The following is a 19086-nucleotide window of genomic DNA, read 5'->3' on the forward strand; positions in this document are numbered from 1 at the left end:
ATTCAATATAAAGCAAATAATATTAACAGATAAGGTACCAAAGGGCAGCTAGCCAGGAACAGTACTGCATAGGAAATCAACAATGCAGGATCCGACTCGACCATGCAATGCAGTCAGATTCAGGCACCGTTTGGGTCTGCCTTGGGTGAATGCCCAGCACGTGATCTGGAAAGAAGGGTGTGGCGCCAATGCTGACATAACTGGGACTAACCACATTAGGAGAGGTATCAGCCACTCTGCACTAGCCACAAGTACCGGCCAGTCGTAGGTTTCCCTGCCTTCGCGCGCTCTGCTCTGCTCTGCTCTCACTTTCTCTTTCAATTCCCTCCAACCCACCCCCATTCCTTCGCCTTTCTGAATCGGGCACTACCGGGTGCCGGATCTGCGCTATCGTCTTCTCCATCTTCAAACTTTTGGTCCTTGTTCACTTTCCACTAGGAATAAGGATCGCTACCGACCAGCCACCATGAGTCTCCGCGACTTGGTCGATGGCGAGGCCATGAGGGATGATGACGAGAATGATGCGGATGTCGCTGAACATTACGAAGGCGATGAAGGCGAGGTCCGTGAGGGCGCCGGGACCGTGAACCACTACAATGACTCGAGCGAGGAAGATGAAGAAGAGGACGATGACGAAGAGGCCGCTCGCGCCGTGAGTTGGAGCTCGAACCCCAGGAAAGATCCATGCGCGCTAACAATCAATTCATGCGATAGGTTCGTGAAGGTTTCATCGTCGACGAGGATGAAGAGATCGAAGACCGCCGCCGTCACCACAGGGGCAAGCGATCACGCCCTCGGGAAGAGGAACATCTCGACGAGGATGATCTGGAGTTGATTGGCGAACATGTACCTGGGCTGAGCCGTGGTCAACCTTCTGAGGTATGCGCTTGTTTGACAATTCACTATGCGTCTTTGAGAAACCCTCGAGGTGTGCCGTGGTACATTTACTGACATGGCCATTGTCTACCGATCAACAGAATAAATTCAAACGTCTCAAACGCAGAAAAGACCGCGATAGCCACCAACCATCCCAAGGCGTTGATGCCATCTTCAATTCGGATGATGAGGAGGAACCGGAGCCTTACAAACATGCTGGCCCCCGTCGTGGCGGGCACGACGAGTTTGACGACTTTATTGAAGAGGACACATTTTCGGACGAGGAAGGTCAGCGTGAACGAGATGATCTGGAAGTTGCGCCTCCATCCAGAGCACATGTCCCTGGCCTCGGTGCTACCGAAGGTGCCGGTCTAGACGAAAACGCCCTGGAGGACCTTCGTGCTGCATTTGGCGATGGCACAGAATACAGATTCGCCCTCGATATCGAAGAACAAGAGGAGGAGGATAAGGTCACCGAGTCGCGAAAGATCAATATGACCGATGTTTTCGAACCTTCGGAGCTAGCGGAAAGAATGTTGACGGAGGAAGACAACGAGATCCGTCTGCTGGACGAGCCCGAACGCCATCAAATTTCACGCAAGCCATACCGCCATGTGGTGCTCTCGGAGGACCAGTTCAGAGAGGAAGCAGTCTGGATCTCGAATTTGATGCTGCTCAAGAAACGCATGGACCCGGAACTGCGTGAGCCCTTCCAACGATCCGTGGCCAAGATGCTCGAATTCTTGATTACAGATGACTATGAAGTTCCGTTCATTTTCCAACACCGGAAGGATTACATGATCCACGCTGTGAAGGAGACTCTGAATGGAGAAGATCCTGCGGATGAGTCGGCACAATACCATGTTCGTGCTGAAAAGCTCTTGAACATGACAGACTTATGGGACATCTTCGAATACGACCTCAAGTTCCGCTCGTTCATCGACAGACGATCCACAATCCAAAAGACCTATGAAAATCTGCAAAGACTTTTCAATGTTAGCGACAGCATCGTGGAAGATCTTTCGGTTTCGGCGACCACCGTCGAGGAGCTGCAGGACGTGCAAGAGTATATGCATTTCCAATATGCCTCTCAAATTCATGACGCATCAGCCGTGAATGGCGAAAGCAACGGCGAAACCCAACGACGCAAAACGACCGGCAAATCCATTTTTGAACGAGTTCGGAATGGCAAGGCATATGGGTTGGTGCGTGCCTTTGGCATCACTGCCGACGCCTTTGCACAAAACGCCTCCAAAGAGGGTCGTCGCCAATACACAGAAGATCCCACCGAGGGCCCAGACGAGCTGGCCGATCAATTTGTGGATACCAATTTCACAAACGGCTCTCATGTTCTGAAAGCCGCCAAATCTATGCTTGCTGAGGAAATCTCTTGCAGCGCTAAAATGCGCAAGGTCATTCGACAAGCATATTACATGAACGGTGTGGTTGATTGTTTCCGCACAGAGAAGGGTCTGCGCCGAATTGACGAACAGCATCCTTACTACGAATTCAAATATTTGCGGAACCAGCAACTCAGTGATATTGCTCGTCAACCGGAAATGTTCTTGCGCATGCTGAAGGCTGAGGAGGAAGGCCTTGTGGAAGTTCGTGTGCGCTTCGAGAACTTCAATCAGTTCCGCCAGAGACTCTACACAGACATCGAATCTGACAACTACTCAGAAGTTGCCGATGCGTGGAACCGCCTCCGCCGCGAAGTGTTGGATATGGCCTTGGTCAAACTGGAGCGCCTTATCAACCGCAGTGTTAAAGAAAACATCCGTCAAGAGTGTGAGAACCATGTTGCCAGAGAGTGCCGTGAAGCATTCTCTCAACGATTGGACCAAGCTCCTTATAAGCCCAAGGGTATGGTTCTGGGCACAGTTCCACGGATCATTGCACTCTCCTGCGGAAGCGGTGTTGTGGGTAGAGATCCTATCCACTGGGCCTACATCGAGGAAGATGGTCGTGTGCTAGAAAATGGAAAGTTCTCAGACTTATCGGTTGGCGACCAAAGTCGTGGTGTCAATGACGGCGCGGATGTGGCGGCGTTTTTGGATTTGGTGGAAAGACGAAAGCCAGATGTTATCGGAGTGTCTGGTATGACACCGGAGACTCGCCGTCTCTACAAGCTTCTGTCTGAGCTCGTTGAGTTGAAGGATATCCGTGGTGCATTTTACACAGATGACCGCGATGAAGAGATCAGTGATCCTTTGGAGGTGGTTATTGTCAATGATGAGGTCGCTCGTCTTTACCACCAAAGCCCAAGAGCCCGCCAAGATAACCCAGGATTCGGACCATTAACACATTACTGTGTCGCTTTGGCCCGATATCTGCAATCCCCCCTGAAGGAGTATGCCTCACTCGGTCGCGACATTGTGTCTATCCAATTCAAGCCTGGTCAGCAGTTGGTGACAGAAGAGCTGCTGCTCAAGCAGCTGGAGACAGCTCTAGTTGACATGGTCAACTTGGTGGGAGTGGACCTTAATGAGGCCGTTCACGACACAGCAAGCGCCAATCTTCTACCTTATGTATGTGGACTTGGGCCCCGTAAGGCAGCCCATCTTCTCAAGGTTGTCAACATGAACGGAGGCAACGTGAACAACCGAATGGACCTGTTGGGTGTCGGTGAAAACATCCAGTACCCGGCGATGGGTATCAAGGTATGGAACAACTGCGCTAGCTTTGTGTTCATTGACTATGAAAATGCCGATCCGGACGCCGACCCTCTTGACAACACCCGTGTGCATCCCGAAGACTACGATATCGCGCGCAAGATGGCGGCCGATGCTTTGGAGCTGGATGAGGAAGATATCAAGGCCGAGACTGACGAGAACGGCACTGGTGCCATTGTTCGGAAGCTGTTCCGCGACGAGCAACAGGATCGCGTCAACGACTTGATTCTGGAGGAGTATGCGGAGCAGCTTGAGAAGAACCTCAACCAGCGGAAGCGTGCAACTCTTGAAACCATCCGTGCAGAGTTGCAACAACCATATGAGGAGCTGCGCAAACAATTTGTCTTCCTCAGCAGCGACGACATCTTTACCATGCTCACAGGCGAGACGCCAGAATCGCTACACGCTGGCATGGTGGTTCCTATTGCGATCAAGCGGGTCTTCGAAGATCACATTGATGCCAAACTAGACTGTGGAGTCGATGCGCTGGTCGCAGAGACCGAACTCGGCGTGCCCCACGATCTTCCAGTGCGCAACGCCTATGCGCCGCATCAAACAGTTCCGGCTAAGATCTTGTTCCTTAACCGCAAGGCGTTCACCTGCAATGTGTCCCTGCATGAAGATCAAGTCAGCCATCCCTCTTACCGCAACCCGGACCGCGGCTACGGCGATTGGGATGATCAGCAGGAACGTGCCGACAAGGAGGCTATGCAAGAGAAGACACAGCAGGGTGGACAAGCCATGCGTGTGATCAAGCATCCTCTCTTCCACCCATTCAACTCCACCCAAGCAGAGGAGTACTTGGGCTCTCGCGCTCGTGGCGAAGTCATTATTCGGCCATCTTCCCGTGGCCACGACCACCTTGCTGTTACATGGAAGGTGGCACACGGTGTCTATCAACATATTGACGTACTGGAGTTGGATAAGGAGAATGAGTTCTCCGTGGGTCGTGTTCTGAAGGTTGGAGGCAAATATACCTACAGTGATCTTGACGACCTGATCGTCAACCACGTCAAGGCGATGGCCCGCAAGGTCGAGGAGATGACGCTGAATGAGAAATTCCAAGATGGCAGCAAGGCCGAGACCGGTATGATTCCATTCTATTCCAACTATACTACCCATCCGCAGGGAGAATCTTGAACTAACCCATTCGACAGACCAATGGCTTGAGACTTACACCAAGGCTAACCCGCGTCGTTCCGCCTATGCATTCTGCACCAACCCCAAATACCCCGGCTACTTCTACCTTTGCTTCAAGGCAGGTGAAAACTCACGACTCCAGAACTGGCTAGTCAAGGTGATTCCTCAGGGTTACGAGCTTCAGAAGAATCCCTACCCCGACATGCAAGCCCTCTGCAATGGCTTCAAGTTGATGTTTAGCAACATGCAGAGTCGGGTCAGGAGGTGAGCGCAGATGCTCGTCTGTATAGTGTACTATCTACGTTTTCCTTTTTTTTGGCAACTTTCTTCATTCATTCATCCAAGGAAAAGCGGATCAAAAAACAAAATCTGGGCATTGCATTTGAGTTCCTTGTGCCGATCGATTCTTCTTTATCTTTGCCTTTTTTTTATTTTAATTTGATACACCTGTTGGCCGTTGGGGGAATATGGGCATTGTGTAACTATTCTTCGAGTTACAATGGATACAAATTTCCAGCATTAGCCTGATGTGCAGTAGAAAACAAGGTGGATCGAAGGAGTGTCAATTCCCTAATTTACCATTTACCATTTCCCAAATTCCAGTGCCAACCTTGGAAAACATGCCCAGCCTAGGCAGCGGGCAATGACATCGCCAGGGATCCAAGGGATCCATGTGAAGTGTAAAGTGTGATTCCTCGGCCTCGGGTGATTTGCATTTGAGTTGGTCTTTTGCCCCGCCAAAAGGGGAGTTATCGTATTCCCCCCGGATTTCACGAATTGTTTTTTTTTTTTTTGTTTTTGTTTCTTTGCGATCAAAGACAAATGAGAAAGACTTGAGCAACTGTGTTTTTCTTGTCCTGCATTGTCTCTTTCGCCCCCCCTTCAGCCGCAACTCCACCGGACCGCGACGGCTCTCGTCGTCATAAGGCTGACACCTCAACATACTCTTTCCTGTTCCTGCAACCAACTTTGACTCTGGGCACCATGGCCGCAATGGAAGAGCTGGAGATCCATAGCAAAGTGAGTTATACTGATTCTGGTTCCCCATTGCTTCCCTGGTCATGCTAATCAGCCTGGTTTCCCACAGTCCTATTTCGTGCGCTGGGTCAACGTGGGCGCCGGCCACACCGTCTCATGGAGTATTCAACCACATAAGAAGTCGGTCAACTTTGGCATCTTCAAGCATCCCGGCCAGTCAAGCTCTCTCGGCTCTCACCTCCCCTCCGACTCCCACAGCACCGATTCCAACGAGAACCTCCCCGCAACCGCAACCGCGAACTCCGGGTCCCGCAATCAACAATCCACCGTCATCGACAAGCTTACAGGCATCGGCCTCAAGTCTATCAAATGGATTGGAAAGTGCGAGGCCGACAAGATTTCTCAAGGGACATACGATGTGCCTACGAATGAGGCTGGGAACTACGCGCTGGTCTTCGACAACACCTTCTCCAAACAAATCTCCAAGACCGTCACCCTCGTTCTCCTGACCTATCCGACCGGTCTACAACCGCATGGTTCCGCACCACCTTCGATCGGTCGCGCGGCGACCAGTGGCTCGACTGAATCTCTGTCGCAGCCCAAGACACGCCGCCGTGGGAACAGCCGCTCGACCCTGAGCGCGCAGACCGCATTTACCTCCACCTCAACCGTACACACTGGTCAACTGCAAAAGCGCCGGCGTAAGCGACACCAGGGCTGGGCACGTCGGTTTTTCTCTTTGGACTTTACATCATGCACTCTGTCATACTACCATGATCCGAATTCGTCAGCATTACGAGGCGCCATCCCACTTTCATTGGCGGCCGTGGCGACAAACGACAAGTCCCGTGAGATCTCCATTGACTCCGGAACGGAGATCTGGCATCTCCGCGCCAGCAATGACCAAGACTTTGTCTCTTGGAAAGGAGCTTTGGAGAAGGCTTCTGCCCCGGAAACACCTAAAGGGAATGGAGTTTCTCATCTTGGCGGACCTCCTCCTCAACTGCGCATATCTCTCCCCGATCAACCATCTCCGGCGGAGGAGCAAGAATGGACTCGGGTGGAAAGCCTTGTTGGCAAAGTATCTGGCTCGCGTGATGCAGTGCGTCGCCTTGCTAGAGATACCGATCCCAAGTATCTGACGACTCCAGCGCCCGCTGCTTCGGAACGTTCTCGTGGTCGATCCCCAAGCCCTCAACCGGCATCTACGAGTGAAACTCCCAGTAGTGACCGTGATCCGAAACGGCCTTTCTGGAAGCGCAAGACCAGTGGAACTTCCAATGCTAGTGGTAAGCGTCCACCCGGACCGGAGCAGACAAATTCGAGTTCTTCTCAGCTGGTCGTGCCTACCGGCAAGCCTGCCAGTATTGCCAGTCATGCTGATGGAATGGATGAGATTCACGACCATCTGATGGCTGTTCTGCGTGATTTGGATAATGTTGTTACGGAGTTCTCTACACTTCTCTCTGAGAGCAGATACCGTCGACACCCACCCCGCTCGACGGTCTCGATGGCCCCTCGTCGCAGTATGGAGTCTGAGGACTTGGAATTCTTCGATGCTAATGATGGAGGTGTCAATTCCCCGCTCCTTACAATCCACGACAGTGATGAAGAAGAAGATGGAGAACGACCGGACACCGCTACCGAGCAAGTCGATGATGCTCCCTCAGATAGTGACGAGGACGACGAATCGACAGCTCCTCAGGATAGCACCAATGCCGCTCCATTGTTCCCAGTCAAGCCCAAATCACTGTCTCCCCTTCCGTTGGATGCCATCCGTCGTCGTCAAAACATCTTAGCCCCAACAGTCCTACCCCCGAGTCTGATCGGATTCCTGCGCAAGAACGTTGGCAAAGATCTATCCACGATATCCATGCCAGTTTCCGCCAACGAGCCTCTTTCCCTGCTGCAGCGCGCAGCCGAGATTGTCGAATACTCATCGATGCTGGATAAAGCTGCACAGATCTCCGATAGCACCGAACGATTGATGTACGTCACAGCGTTCGCTCTATCCTCTCTATCCAGCAACCGAGTCCGAGAAAGATCTATCCGCAAACCTTTCAACCCCATGCTCGGCGAAACCTACGAACTCGTCCGCGAAGACCAAGGCTTCCGCTTCATCGCCGAAAAGGTCTCCCACCGCCCAGTCCAACTAGCCTACCAAGCCGACAGTCGCGAATGGAGCCTCTCCCAATCACCCATGCCAAGCCAAAAGTTCTGGGGCAAGTCTGCAGAAATCACAACAGAAGGCCGAGTGCGCATAACCCTCCACGCTACAGGCGAGCGATTTAGCTGGATAGTAGCAACATCCTTCCTACGCAACATCATCGCGGGCGAGAAATACGTCGAACCAGTCGGCGAACTAACAGTCGCAAACGAAACCACCGGCCAACGAACAATAACCACCTTCAAAGCTGGCGGCATGTTCTCCGGCCGCAGTGAAGAAGTCTCCACCCGAGCCGTGGACTCCTACAACAAACCACTCTCCCTGGGTCTAACGGGTTCCTGGCCAACAGCACTATCTCTAACCCGCGATGGCTCAACACCATCCGGTAAACCAATCTGGTCCGCAGGGCCCCTCGTCCCCAGCGCGCCAAAACACTACGGTCTAACAGCATTCGCCGTGGCCTTGAACGAAATTACCCCCGTGGAAGAAAATCACCTCCCACCCACGGACTCGCGTCTGCGTCCTGATCAGCGCGCGTTGGAAGAAGGAGACCTCGATAAGGCTGAGGAAGTCAAGGTCCAGCTGGAAGAAGGTCAGCGTGCTCGTCGTCGTGAGATGGAGGATGCTGGTGAAGCGTGGATTCCGCGCTGGTTTACGCGGGTTAGTGATGATGCTGATGGGGAGGTTGTTTGGAGACTTAAGGGTGGTAAGGATGGATATTGGGATGAGAGGGCTAAGGGGAATTGGTCTAGTGTTGTGCCTGTTTTTGAGACTAAGTAGACTAGACACTAGACCTCTTACTAGAGAGGGTGGTGGTGGTGTTAGCGTATTAGGTTCTAGTATATGGGCTGATTTCGATTTCGATTCCTTTCAACTTGACGTTTTAGGTCTTTTTTTATTTGTCTACTATATACCATTCCCCCCTCTCCATTTTATCTCCTTTTTTATCTCCTTTTTTGGTTCTCCAGGTTCACTTTAGTTCAAGTTTTCAAGTTCTTCAAGCTGTTAGGATGGACTTTTTGGGAATGAACGTCCAATAGAGTTGTATGAAGCGATTGACGTCCCTCCTTTTTGAGTTGTGAACTCTATTCTAGAGATACTAGTAGCGTCAATTATACTGCATCTAGCATTTCTAAAGTTGTGCCTCTACTACTAGTGGTACTAGTATCTGGAAAGATACATGGATGTTTTCGAGTGCTACCAGTACCTATACAGGGCCTTGGAGTTATTAGTTGCATGGACTAACTAGTAGGTATACAGGTGGATGTGTGATAGTAATCTGATACCTCAAGGCTTTAGGTTCATATATTCAGTCATGGATGGATTGTGCGTATTTGATCCACTATAAACAACTTCCAAGGTTTCAAACTTGAACATCAAACTCCAGCTCAAGCGGCCAAAAGCTTAAGCAGAACGCAACGATAAAAATACTTCGTGATTCAAGTCACTATACGGAGGAGACACTGTGCAGAGAAGAGAGTAGAAAGAAACAGACTCGGAGGTCCAAAGAAAAGGGAAAAAGGAAAAAAAGAACTCGAAAAGAAAACTTTGAGGTCATAAACACATTGGATACGTATGGTAAGAATGAAACCGAACTGGCATAATCGCCTCATTTACTCATCACCATCAGAGTCATTATGCGCAGTCCAGCGCCTCGAGTTGCGCATTTTAGCAGCCTTCTTAGCACTGTGGCGATCGGGAGTCCCGGAGCTAGTCTCACCGATACTCCGCATCATGACAGGGAGATTATCGAGCACAGCCCGATTACCCTGGAAATAGTGCTCGGCAAACCCACCCAGCAGAATACGGCGTAGCGACGAAAGCCGAACCCACTTCCACCAACGATCGATACTCATAAGACCGTGACGACCGATTTTAACAGTGAGTGTACTTCCGTAGTGACGATTAGTGTCCTGATCAATGGCCATATTGTAACGAGGTCCACGGCGCGGGTTCTCGACAGTTGTCAGGATAGAGGCGAAATTGCTGTGCAGATTTTTCTTGTCCCGTTTGCTGATACGTTTGTTGTGCACTGTTGCCAGGGACTGTAGTGAACGTTCGAGCTCGGGGGTATTGTGGTATGCGTTGTAGCGCTTGATGAGCTTGGGACCGGTGATTTCTGGAGCGTGTTCGTCGCTCTCATCGGAGTCTTCTTCATCCTCATCGTCATCGTCTTCTTGGGGTGTGTAGCTCTTTTCGTAAAGAAGGGCAATGGCTTCGCCGGCGGCGATTTGCACACCACTGTCACCACTGTCGAGCTGGTCCATGAAGATTTGGACAGCTTCTTCGCTTTCGCTCTCGAAGTCGTCGATTTCAGTCACGAGGAAGCCCCAGACTTGTAGAGCTGCAATGACACATCCCGCATCATCGGCTGCTTCGATGGACTGACCATCCGACGCAATGATATCGAGTAAGAAAGTCATTTGTTCGAGAATACCGTCCTCGCCGGCCCCGCCGAAGATGGTGCATGTGCCCAGGGAATGGATTGCAGCCGCCTTAACGACAGCGGAACTGGAGTCGCGGATACTGCGTGTCAGCACCGGCTCTGCATTTTCGTAGATCTTATCGTCGCTCGACGTGATGACTAGTAACTCGATCGCGCGGAGAGCATTTGTCGTCTCGCGGGTACTGGCTTCATTTCGAACACTTCGGGCGAATGTGCTCAATAGATCGGTGATTGAGCCACGGAGTTCTTCCTCGGCGTAGTGGTATTTGGTTAAGCGGCAGAAAGCTGCCAAGGCTTCTTCGCGCCCTTGTACGGTGCTGCGTTTGCGCTCGAGGAGTTCTTGGATACGATCGGCTAGCTCTTGGGGCCAGTCTTCATTTTCTTGCTCTGGATTTTCGTCATCCAGTGAGCCGATGCTGGTCAGGGTGATTGTGGTCAGCTGGATTTGTCCAATTTCGAGAATGTCGTCGAATGTGTAGTAAAATGTAGAAAAAAACATTGCTGACGGCGGTGACATCATCCCGCCACTGGGGTGGGACCATGTAGATTCCTTGAATGCACAAAAAATCTGAAAGGAAAGGAAAGGAGAAGGGGAGAAACTGGGGATGAATCAGTTGCTCACCTCATGGCAGTATCGTCGGAAAGAAATCCAGAATCTTCATCATCAGAAGGCTGCCTGCTTGCAGCTCTCGAAGATTGACGAGATGTTTGCTTGGAGCCTTCGCGGGAGGTAGTGCGCGAGGCTTCTCTCGAAGCCGCTTTGCGCGAGACGGTCTTGCCGCTCTCGAAAATCTGGCGGCGAAGATCGGGCATGATTGGAGGATTGTTGGAATCGGAGAGGAGTTTGGAATCAGTAAGAAAACTTGGAACTTTCTGAGGTGAGCGTCCTAGGAGGAGCTCGAGGGTAAATGTGGGTGAAAAGCGGATGAGAAAGCGGGTCTATCCTATTGGTACGGAGCTATGGTAAAGCGAAATCGAGAGGTGAAGAAAATAGAAGAATAGCACATCGTTTTGCAGTTGAAACATCTGGCAAGGGGTGAATGAAGGAGGGGGAAAAGAGAAAGGGAAAAGCCGAGAGTAAAAAGTTCCCCCAGTGAAAGGTGACCTCAGGACTAAGAAGAAGTGAACGGCGTAATGCGCGTCCGAACCGTGGCTCACCCAATCGCGGGTGCCCAAAGCAAAGCTGACCGCCAGTGCGGGGATCAAGTATGGATATACATTAGTTATACTAGAGCTATACTAGTTATAGCTATAGTTATACTGGTAGTATACTGGTAGATACTAATAATACGGGGTAGTAGCATGGCATGGTCAAGTAGAACTCATCAGAATGGTCGGGTATTTACTATCTATCGTACATCGTAAACCTACTTCCGCTGCATCGTCAGCTCCAAAATTCGCCGAGCCTTGGCCCCCTCCAGATATTCCCGGCCCTCTTGGCCATATTCCTCCTCTTCATCATCATCGCCCACTTCCAGATCAACCTGTAAACTGGCCTCGTAGGAGTCCGTGAGGGTGTCTTCGTCCACGCGCACGCCGCCTTGCACCAAAACCCGAACACATTGTGTCAACCGCGCAATCTCCCGGCGGGTCTGTGGCGGAACGTCGTCATTTTGGCTGGAATAAATTGAACTTGAAACCATCTCTTCCATGCGCGTAATCGAAACATTCTCTGTAGTGGACGAGGCCGCCTCGGCTCCATCCGCATGCTTGGAGATCCAGATATATCCGTTCACGCCGAGGATAATATCCACCTCACCACCACCATTGGCGGTAGTATGTGTCCATACTTGTCGCCGTGATCGAACGACTCCTCCCCAGTGCCACTTGAAGCCGCTGCGGCCGAGGACCCGGACCCAGACCCAGGTCCAACACCTCCCTTCACGCTAGAGCTAGATGCCCCGCTACCTCCCGTTCCAGTGACAGCAAGGAAAACGCCATTTCGAAGCTTTCCATATTTCAAAGATCGGGTATGAAGTGAGGCTGAACCATCTTGATGCACACTTTGTACTTCAGCAACCACCAAGTCACCCTCGCTGAAAAAAGTTCGAATCTGAAGTTCGTCGGCGCTTGTTCGTCGACGCAGAATACCGCCGGGCAGGTTGATCGCGGAGAGAGGAAGCTGCGCCAGTAGCGGGGCGGCGACGTCGACCTTCCATCGTTTCGACTGCACTTCGACAATGCGTCCCACCACCAAATCTCCAATTTCGGGAATATATCGAGCGCGGAGCGGGTGAACTGAGAGCAATTTATTGGTTTGTTGGACTTTTCCGGCGACTGTGGCGATAATTGAGGTGGAGAGAGGGTTCATGTATGTGCCGTGACCTCTGCAAGATGTTACATTAGCTTTGATCATATTCAAACTATGGGAGGGAGGCCGATTTCGATTTCGATTTCGACCCCGCGCTAGGCTAGCGAACCTCCCCAGAGTAGTAAACTTACCTCATCCATTTAGGATCAGCTGTAACAATTTCTCCAGGAGTGACAATTCCTGAACTGATCTTCCCATTTCCTGTGCGCGGTTTCTTGTTAGGCCGTGAGACGCCGCTCATTTCAACGTCTGAGTCTGAGTCTGCGCCGGACATGGAGGAGTCGGAGTCGGAATGGTAGGGAGCGACGTCCTCTACCACGGGTGGGAGAATTGTGATTGCCATCGCAGACAAGATTCTTTGAAATAATCTGCGTCGAGGAGTTTAAGGTGAGCAGTTTAGAGAAAGTCCGGAGCTTGAGATCCGCACCGAGACTTTCTTAAATTCACGTGACTGATCCACCTACTCCACTTAGAAGACAAAAGTCATGCATGAGATTGTACATGAAATATAATTTTAATTGATCTGTAGTTTAATCAAAGGATCGCTGAGTGTTGGGTGTCATTCTTGGTTCAAATTTTAGTGTTAATTTACGAATTCATGGTCTAGCAGCTGACTATAGAGCTTCATTGTGTACTGCCTTTTATTGAGAAATGCAGTGAGCACTAGCCTATATCCATACGTAGATAGTTTCAAAGTCTTTCCAAGAAGGAACAACGTAAAATTGAACTGCAAATGCATAATAGTACATAAATTGATCGAGGAAAAGTCAAATCCCCACCGGATCCCAACCTCAGGTCTTCTTAGCAGTGCGGTTGGCAGTTGGAGTCGACTCCTCCTTCTTTTTCTTCGAGCGGCTACTACCACCCTTGGGTCGATATCCGGTATCTTCTTCACGCTTGCGCTTGTTCTTAGGTGTTGGCTCCGCATCCATTCCATCCTCATCATGTGTCTCTTCATCCTTACGCTGCGTCGGCGCCCGCTTCGATGAGCGTTGATTTGACGGCTTTGATGTCGACTTCTCTGATGCAACTTCGTGGTCTTGCAGATTCTGAGGCTGATTACGACGCAGCCAGTTGTGGACCGACGCCGGGTTGCGCATGCTGGCATCCTTTTCCCGTTCTGCGAATGTGGGTGGGTCGGGGATGCGCTCAACTTGCAGTGCGGCTGCCTCGTCGCCAAGTTTGGCATCAAGGGCCAGGTAATACTCGGTTTCGTGTTCCGGGGTGAAATATCCAAGTCTGCGCTCCACGCCGTCGGTGATTTTCTCTGCGTCCGGTGCAGTGGTGGCGGTATGGGGCACCTTGCATAGGCTGTTGTAATTCATGGCTGGCGCAAATTCCTTGTTCCGCTTGATACTCTCTTCAACTTGACGATATGCCCCGGCTGAGAAATTCCCGTTCGCCAATTCTGTCTTGGCCTCTTTTAAGGTCGTTCGGGCCAGGGTCGCGTCCTCAACCAAGGGGGCAATTACTTGCTCCGCGGTGGGGAGGGAAGGAATATCGGCTGGCATGTTCAAGTCGAATCGCATAGTCGGAGATACTTGGAGACTCTCGTTGAATTCAAGGAGGACCTCTAATAATTGACTTCAGACACATTAGAGGCAGTTCTGAATAACTTGCGGGTGCTTGGTGAAGGGCATACTCGTTCTGTTCTTGGATACGCTTGGAAAGATCCTCAATGCGCAATTCCCTCTCGAATCAAAGTCTCGTTTTCTCGGATTCCATGGTCGAATTTGACCTTCATCTTCGCATATTTCTTCCTGGGGAAGGGTTAGCCAAAGCTCCATCACGGGTCTTTGATGATGTCGTACTTGAAGGACCGAACAGGCGCTTTCGCAGCGGTATCTGCCGGGGCATCTGGAAGAGTATCCATGGCAGTTGCGGAGTCGGTCGGTTCCTGTGCCATGGTGGGCGATGGTCAAGATGAGATTGAAGGGGGATAGCGGAGGCTGAGCTTCGGGTCAAGTCAAAGGGCGGAAAGGGCGGCGTCACGCGCCAAGCCCGGCTTGCGCGGTTGGTAATTGCAGGCCGCCGTAAAAAAATTATGGCAGACCATCGGGGATTCTCCAGTCTCGCAAGAAAGTCTGGAATTGAGTTACCATTACCTCACTCCGAACCAATTTGTTTCGCAGGTACATATCTATCAGCCATTATGCCGGAATCCGTGGATCGTGCCGAGAAGAAGCGTAAGCTTCAGGACGGCCCTGAACTCGAGATCGATGTTTCTGCGCCGGAACCCCAATCGAAGAAAGCTTTGCGCCAAGCCAAAAAGAACAAGACCAGCGGAGGTTCTAAAGATGCCGAAGATACTTCGTCCGGAAAACCCGAGTCTAAATCGACTGCTGAATCGCAGCCTATCCCCGGAAAGCGTTCTCCCTGGGGAATCTGGATTGGAAATATGGTCTTCTCGACGTCGGAGAAGGAGCTTATCGATCACCTTGTCAAATTTTCGGGACTTGAAGAATCTACAATTACTCGGGTGAACCTGTCCAAGGGCCCGGAGAAGTTTGGCAGACCTCAAAACAAGGGTTTCGCGTACATCGACTTTTCGACCAAGGAAGCCCAGGACACAGCCGTGGAAAAGGTGAACGAGACGCTTCTGACAGGCCGTCCGTTGTTGATCAAGCCTTCAAACAACTTCGAGGGTCGGCCCGATAAAGCTGTGGTCCAAGCCTCCGCCAGTGGCAACCCCCCCATCTCGACGACTCTATGTCGGCAACCTCAGTTTCGACACTACCAAGGAGGCTCTCGAAGAACATTTCGGCCGATGCGGCACCTTGACCCATGTACACCTTGCGACTTTCCAAGATTCAGGAAAGTGCCGTGGATTTGCCTGGGTGGAATTTGAAGATATTGCGGTCGCGGAAGCAGCGGTGAGGGGATTTGTGATGGTCAAGGAGGAAGAGGAAGAGGAGTCATCGGACAGCTCTGACTCGGAGTCCGACGACGAGAAGAAGAAGAAGAGAAAGGCCAAGAAGCCTCGCATGCAGAAAGTCTGGGTGAACAACCTTCTGGGTCGTCGCCTTCGCTTTGAATTCGCAGAAGATGCGCAAACCCGATACAAGAAGCGCTTTGGCAAGGACAGGGAGGGAGGAAAGAATGAAGATGGCTCTTCCGAAGAGCAACCCCGCATGCGCAAGCCCCGGAAGCAAGAGATTGACGAGACTCGCTATTCCAAGGAAACCGTGCAACGACTCAGCGGTGCGATTGTCGAGGGACAGGGCAAGAAGGTCAACTTCGACTAAAAAGGTCACGCCGTTTGGGAAATTTCGATGCACCGGATATGCTACATGCACATCAATCGTGGCTCTTGCAGTACCGATCTACCACTATGATCCATTTTCAGGCATCTAGAATTTTTTTCTTTCTTTTGGGCCTCTCTACAGCAAGGATCCTTTTGTGGTCTGCATTCATGTTGACGTGGCATCATAGCCAAGAAAGCCCACGTTGGGCCACTTCTTGGACCTAAAGATACCCCACTAAAAAGTTTCTGTATACTTGGTTGAATTTTGAGGTGCTTTCGATTGCATGTATTATGGTTGTGATAGGCGTTATCAATCAAGGGATCCGCTAGTACAAGCTGGGGATCCACCTTAGCTCCCTTACTTCTGGTACTGCACCGCAACATATAGATATTTCGATTGGCTTGCTCGGCAAGTGAGCGCACACTGAATAGTCAGAAATTCAAATATACTCCAAAACCTACCCAGAAAAGATTATAGCCTAGGATAATAGTCAAAACTCACGTAGATCTCACTTTATAGACTTCGATATAGAACATGCCTTGATGCCTTATGCCTCCGCCAATTGAAAAGACGGGCAGAAACACCTACCGCCCTGCTGACGTCTCCAGGCCTTGCCCATCCTGGCGTCGATATATCGATGCTCTGTGCTTCCTATTTTGTCTGGACTGCATCTCCCTCTTCTCACCTCCCCTTCTTCTTTTTCCTTCTTCTTCTTTCACATCACTTTGGCCCCTCGAAGTGCTTTTTACCCACCATTTCTTCTTCTTTTAGCATTCTTGTTGCCCTTCCATTCACCTTTTGCTTGTTGCACCCACCTACATTCGCCGCACTTCTTCCTCCCCCATCCCTTCCTGGGTTGGCGGGCCTTAACGCCAACCACGTCTCCAGAGGGAAGGTACTCTCGACTTGATCAGCTCGCAGCTGCCGCCCGAACACCTCATGGCTCCCCCTCGTCGACGTCATATCGGCGCAAGCCGCAGGAAGAGAAGGGAAGATGAGGGCGAAGAAGAGGGCTCGACCGCCGGAGATCTGGAAGATGACTCCTTGAGCGAAGGCTCTGCGGAAAGCCATCAAGATGATGAGGATGCCGATGTAGAAGGTAGCGAGGACGAAGAAGAATCACAGAGCACCAAGGAAGCGGGCAAGCCGAATCGCCGAAAGATTAATGGCCGTGGGCTACGAGCAGAACGGAAACGACGCAGCTCGACATCCCCCAATAAGCCTGGACTGAAAACGACAGTATCGGATACGGAAGCTATGTTGAATGGCCTCAAGATCACCGACGAGGGCGGGGAGGTTGAGTTCGATCAACTCAAGGAAGAACGAGAGCTCCAGACCGGCCGAACACCGTCGGCCCCTCCCACTGAGCCAAAGCGGGAAACTCTGGCTGCGAAGAAACGCCGGGAGCACGATAAATATATGAAAGAGCGTGACCAGAACCCGGCTTTTGTACCCACACGAGGCCGCTTCTTTCTCCACGATAATCGGACAACGGAGGCAGGGACAAATGGTCATCGCCCCTCCACCAAGGGCAAATCATCTCGCCCTGTTGGTCTGATTGTCGATGGAAACTCCCGCAGGTATGATCAACTCTTGTCCTGTGTTTTGACGAAACAAGTATCACTGACGTTATCTAGAAACTCTACGAAGACTGATGCCAGTGAAGGGAAGTGGGATCATGACCTTCACGCTACCGTAGCTGGTGATGAACGTTCTGGTCCAAAGCAGCCGCCCCCCTCAGCAGTACCGAATCCCCCTTCGAATGTTCCCACTGCCCCTCGCTCCTCCCCGCCAAATCGGTCTTTCTCCAGCACTACTCTCATTGGTAATGTGCCGGTTGTGGTGTTCTTGCCGGGCATGAGCCAGGCGAAACCCTTTGCCGCTGTGCCAAAGAAACAGCATACGCGACTTCCCCAGCATCGCCCTCCTCTGCGGCGTGACAAGCCCGTGCGAATCTCACTTCCCGGTCAACCCCCTCGTTATATTTTCCCGTCTACTGAGCGTTCCTTCATCTTCATTCCCCGCGCATTACGCCCTAACCAACAAGGCTATCGAGGCCGCGGCCGTGGAGGCTTTTACCCCGGACGTCGACCAAGTTATTACCCAGGCTCATATACACCCAGCGTTGCCAGCCGGCGGTCTTCGTTCGGCATGGGTTCCCAGGATGGATTCCCATCGCCGGCAGGCTCGGTCTATTCGCGCCCGTCGATGTCTCATCATGATATGGGCAAACCTGTTGTTCGCCTGCCGCCTCCACCGCGTCCTCCAGTTGGTATTCCCCCAGTTGGACCTGGTATGGGTATGCCAGGACAAATGGGCATGCCGACAATGCTCCCTCCATATCCTCCCTACCGTGAAAGCCGTCCGGCTCCAATCCCGATGCATCAACCCCGCCCTCAGAAGACAGTTTCCGTGGCAGATATCGAAACTCCCAGCCTCCATTTCAACCCGCCGCAGCCCCAGCAAGAGCAACCATTCCATCACCAAGTTCCTGTGCCCGTGGCCGGCCCTGGCCAGGAGCTAATGCAACATGGTCCATCGAGTCAGCACTCGGGGACGCCACTCTCTCAGATCCCCGAGCGGGCTGTGCATGCCGACTCTTTCCACCCCTACTCATACCAGCAGCCCTCCGGGTACTATCCCGGTTACCCGCCTCACCAGGGTAATATGTATTATCCTGGATATAATGGACCGATGGGACCTGGTGCTTCCGTACCGAACTTCCCTCCCGGCCAGCAACCGATGCCATATGTTCTTCCACAAGCATCGAATGAGCCCGCCGGACAACCCGGGACTGTGGCCCATGAATCTGGCGGCACGGTCTACTTCTACGATACCAACCAGATGTATCAGAACCCCAACAACTACGGACCAGGACCAGGACCTGGGGGAGTGGTTGGAATGGGAGGCATGATGACGCCGCCAGGCACCACCTACTACTATCCTCAAGGGCCGGGTGCTGGGGGCAACATGCCATACTATGGGCAGCAGTGACCGTGGCTTCGTCCTCGTTCCTCTTCAACTAACTAGCCTTCTTTCTTGATCATGATTTTTCGCAGGCTTTTTTTTTGGTTTCCGCGTTTCCTTTGCCCCTCTCTCTTGACTTGTTCTTCGCCTTTGGAAACTTTGTTCCTTCCTTTTTCTATTTTTTATTATTATTTTCCCTTCACCCTTGTCTTGTTGAACGTGGTTAGACTTGGAATCGGATGCATTTGAGCGTTCTTCTTTCCCCTCCCTCATCTCATATCCCC

General features: G+C 51.6%; 7 protein-coding genes across 7 annotated transcripts; 4 read left to right on the plus strand and 3 right to left on the minus strand.

Annotated features, from left to right (window-relative positions):
* Nucleotides 1-466: 466 nt before the first annotated feature.
* On the plus strand, nucleotides 467-4956 carry spt6 (chromatin-remodeling histone chaperone SPT6; the record flags this gene model as incomplete). Its single annotated transcript, XM_056629938.1, has 4 exons — nucleotides 467-652; nucleotides 715-879; nucleotides 978-4635; nucleotides 4706-4956. 4 exons carry the CDS (start codon nucleotides 467-469, stop codon nucleotides 4954-4956), a joined length of 4260 nt encoding a protein of 1419 aa, XP_056489240.1.
* A 716-nt stretch (nucleotides 4957-5672) lies between these two features.
* On the plus strand, nucleotides 5673-8613 carry N7509_005302 (oxysterol-binding protein related protein OSH3; the record flags this gene model as incomplete). The annotated part of the gene is made up of 2 exons (XM_056629939.1): nucleotides 5673-5708; nucleotides 5776-8613. The coding sequence occupies 2 exons, from the start codon at nucleotides 5673-5675 to the stop codon at nucleotides 8611-8613; spliced, it is 2874 nt and encodes a 957-aa protein (XP_056489241.1).
* An 833-nt stretch (nucleotides 8614-9446) lies between these two features.
* Nucleotides 9447-11092, minus strand: N7509_005303 (IFRD domain-containing protein; the record flags this gene model as incomplete). The annotated part of the gene is made up of 2 exons (XM_056629940.1): nucleotides 9447-10695; nucleotides 10902-11092. 2 exons carry the CDS (start codon nucleotides 11090-11092, stop codon nucleotides 9447-9449), a joined length of 1440 nt encoding a protein of 479 aa, XP_056489242.1.
* Nucleotides 11093-11646: 554 nt separating this feature from the next.
* Nucleotides 11647-12933, minus strand: N7509_005304 (exosome non-catalytic core subunit RRP4; the record flags this gene model as incomplete). Its single annotated transcript, XM_056629941.1, has 3 exons — nucleotides 11647-11988; nucleotides 12039-12606; nucleotides 12722-12933. The coding sequence occupies 3 exons, from the start codon at nucleotides 12931-12933 to the stop codon at nucleotides 11647-11649; spliced, it is 1122 nt and encodes a 373-aa protein (XP_056489243.1).
* A 448-nt stretch (nucleotides 12934-13381) lies between these two features.
* On the minus strand, nucleotides 13382-14496 carry N7509_005305 (uncharacterized protein; the record flags this gene model as incomplete). The annotated part of the gene is given in 3 exon segments (XM_056629942.1): nucleotides 13382-14163; nucleotides 14233-14384; nucleotides 14402-14496. The coding sequence occupies 3 exon segments, from the start codon at nucleotides 14494-14496 to the stop codon at nucleotides 13382-13384; spliced, it is 1029 nt and encodes a 342-aa protein (XP_056489244.1).
* A 246-nt stretch (nucleotides 14497-14742) lies between these two features.
* Nucleotides 14743-15835, plus strand: N7509_005306 (putative RNA binding protein Rnp24; the record flags this gene model as incomplete). Its single annotated transcript, XM_056629943.1, has 2 exons — nucleotides 14743-15235; nucleotides 15273-15835. 2 exons carry the CDS (start codon nucleotides 14743-14745, stop codon nucleotides 15833-15835), a joined length of 1056 nt encoding a protein of 351 aa, XP_056489245.1.
* A 939-nt stretch (nucleotides 15836-16774) lies between these two features.
* Nucleotides 16775-18829, plus strand: N7509_005307 (uncharacterized protein; the record flags this gene model as incomplete). Its single annotated transcript, XM_056629944.1, has 2 exons — nucleotides 16775-17415; nucleotides 17473-18829. The coding sequence occupies 2 exons, from the start codon at nucleotides 16775-16777 to the stop codon at nucleotides 18827-18829; spliced, it is 1998 nt and encodes a 665-aa protein (XP_056489246.1).
* Between the last annotated feature and the right edge of the window lie 257 nt (nucleotides 18830-19086).

The sequence above is a fragment of the Penicillium cosmopolitanum genome, assembly GCF_028827165.1.
Source record: "Penicillium cosmopolitanum strain IBT 29677 chromosome Unknown utg000006l:49.0-5199605.0:1.0-5204138.0, whole genome shotgun sequence".
NCBI lineage: Eukaryota > Fungi > Ascomycota > Eurotiomycetes > Eurotiales > Aspergillaceae > Penicillium > Penicillium cosmopolitanum.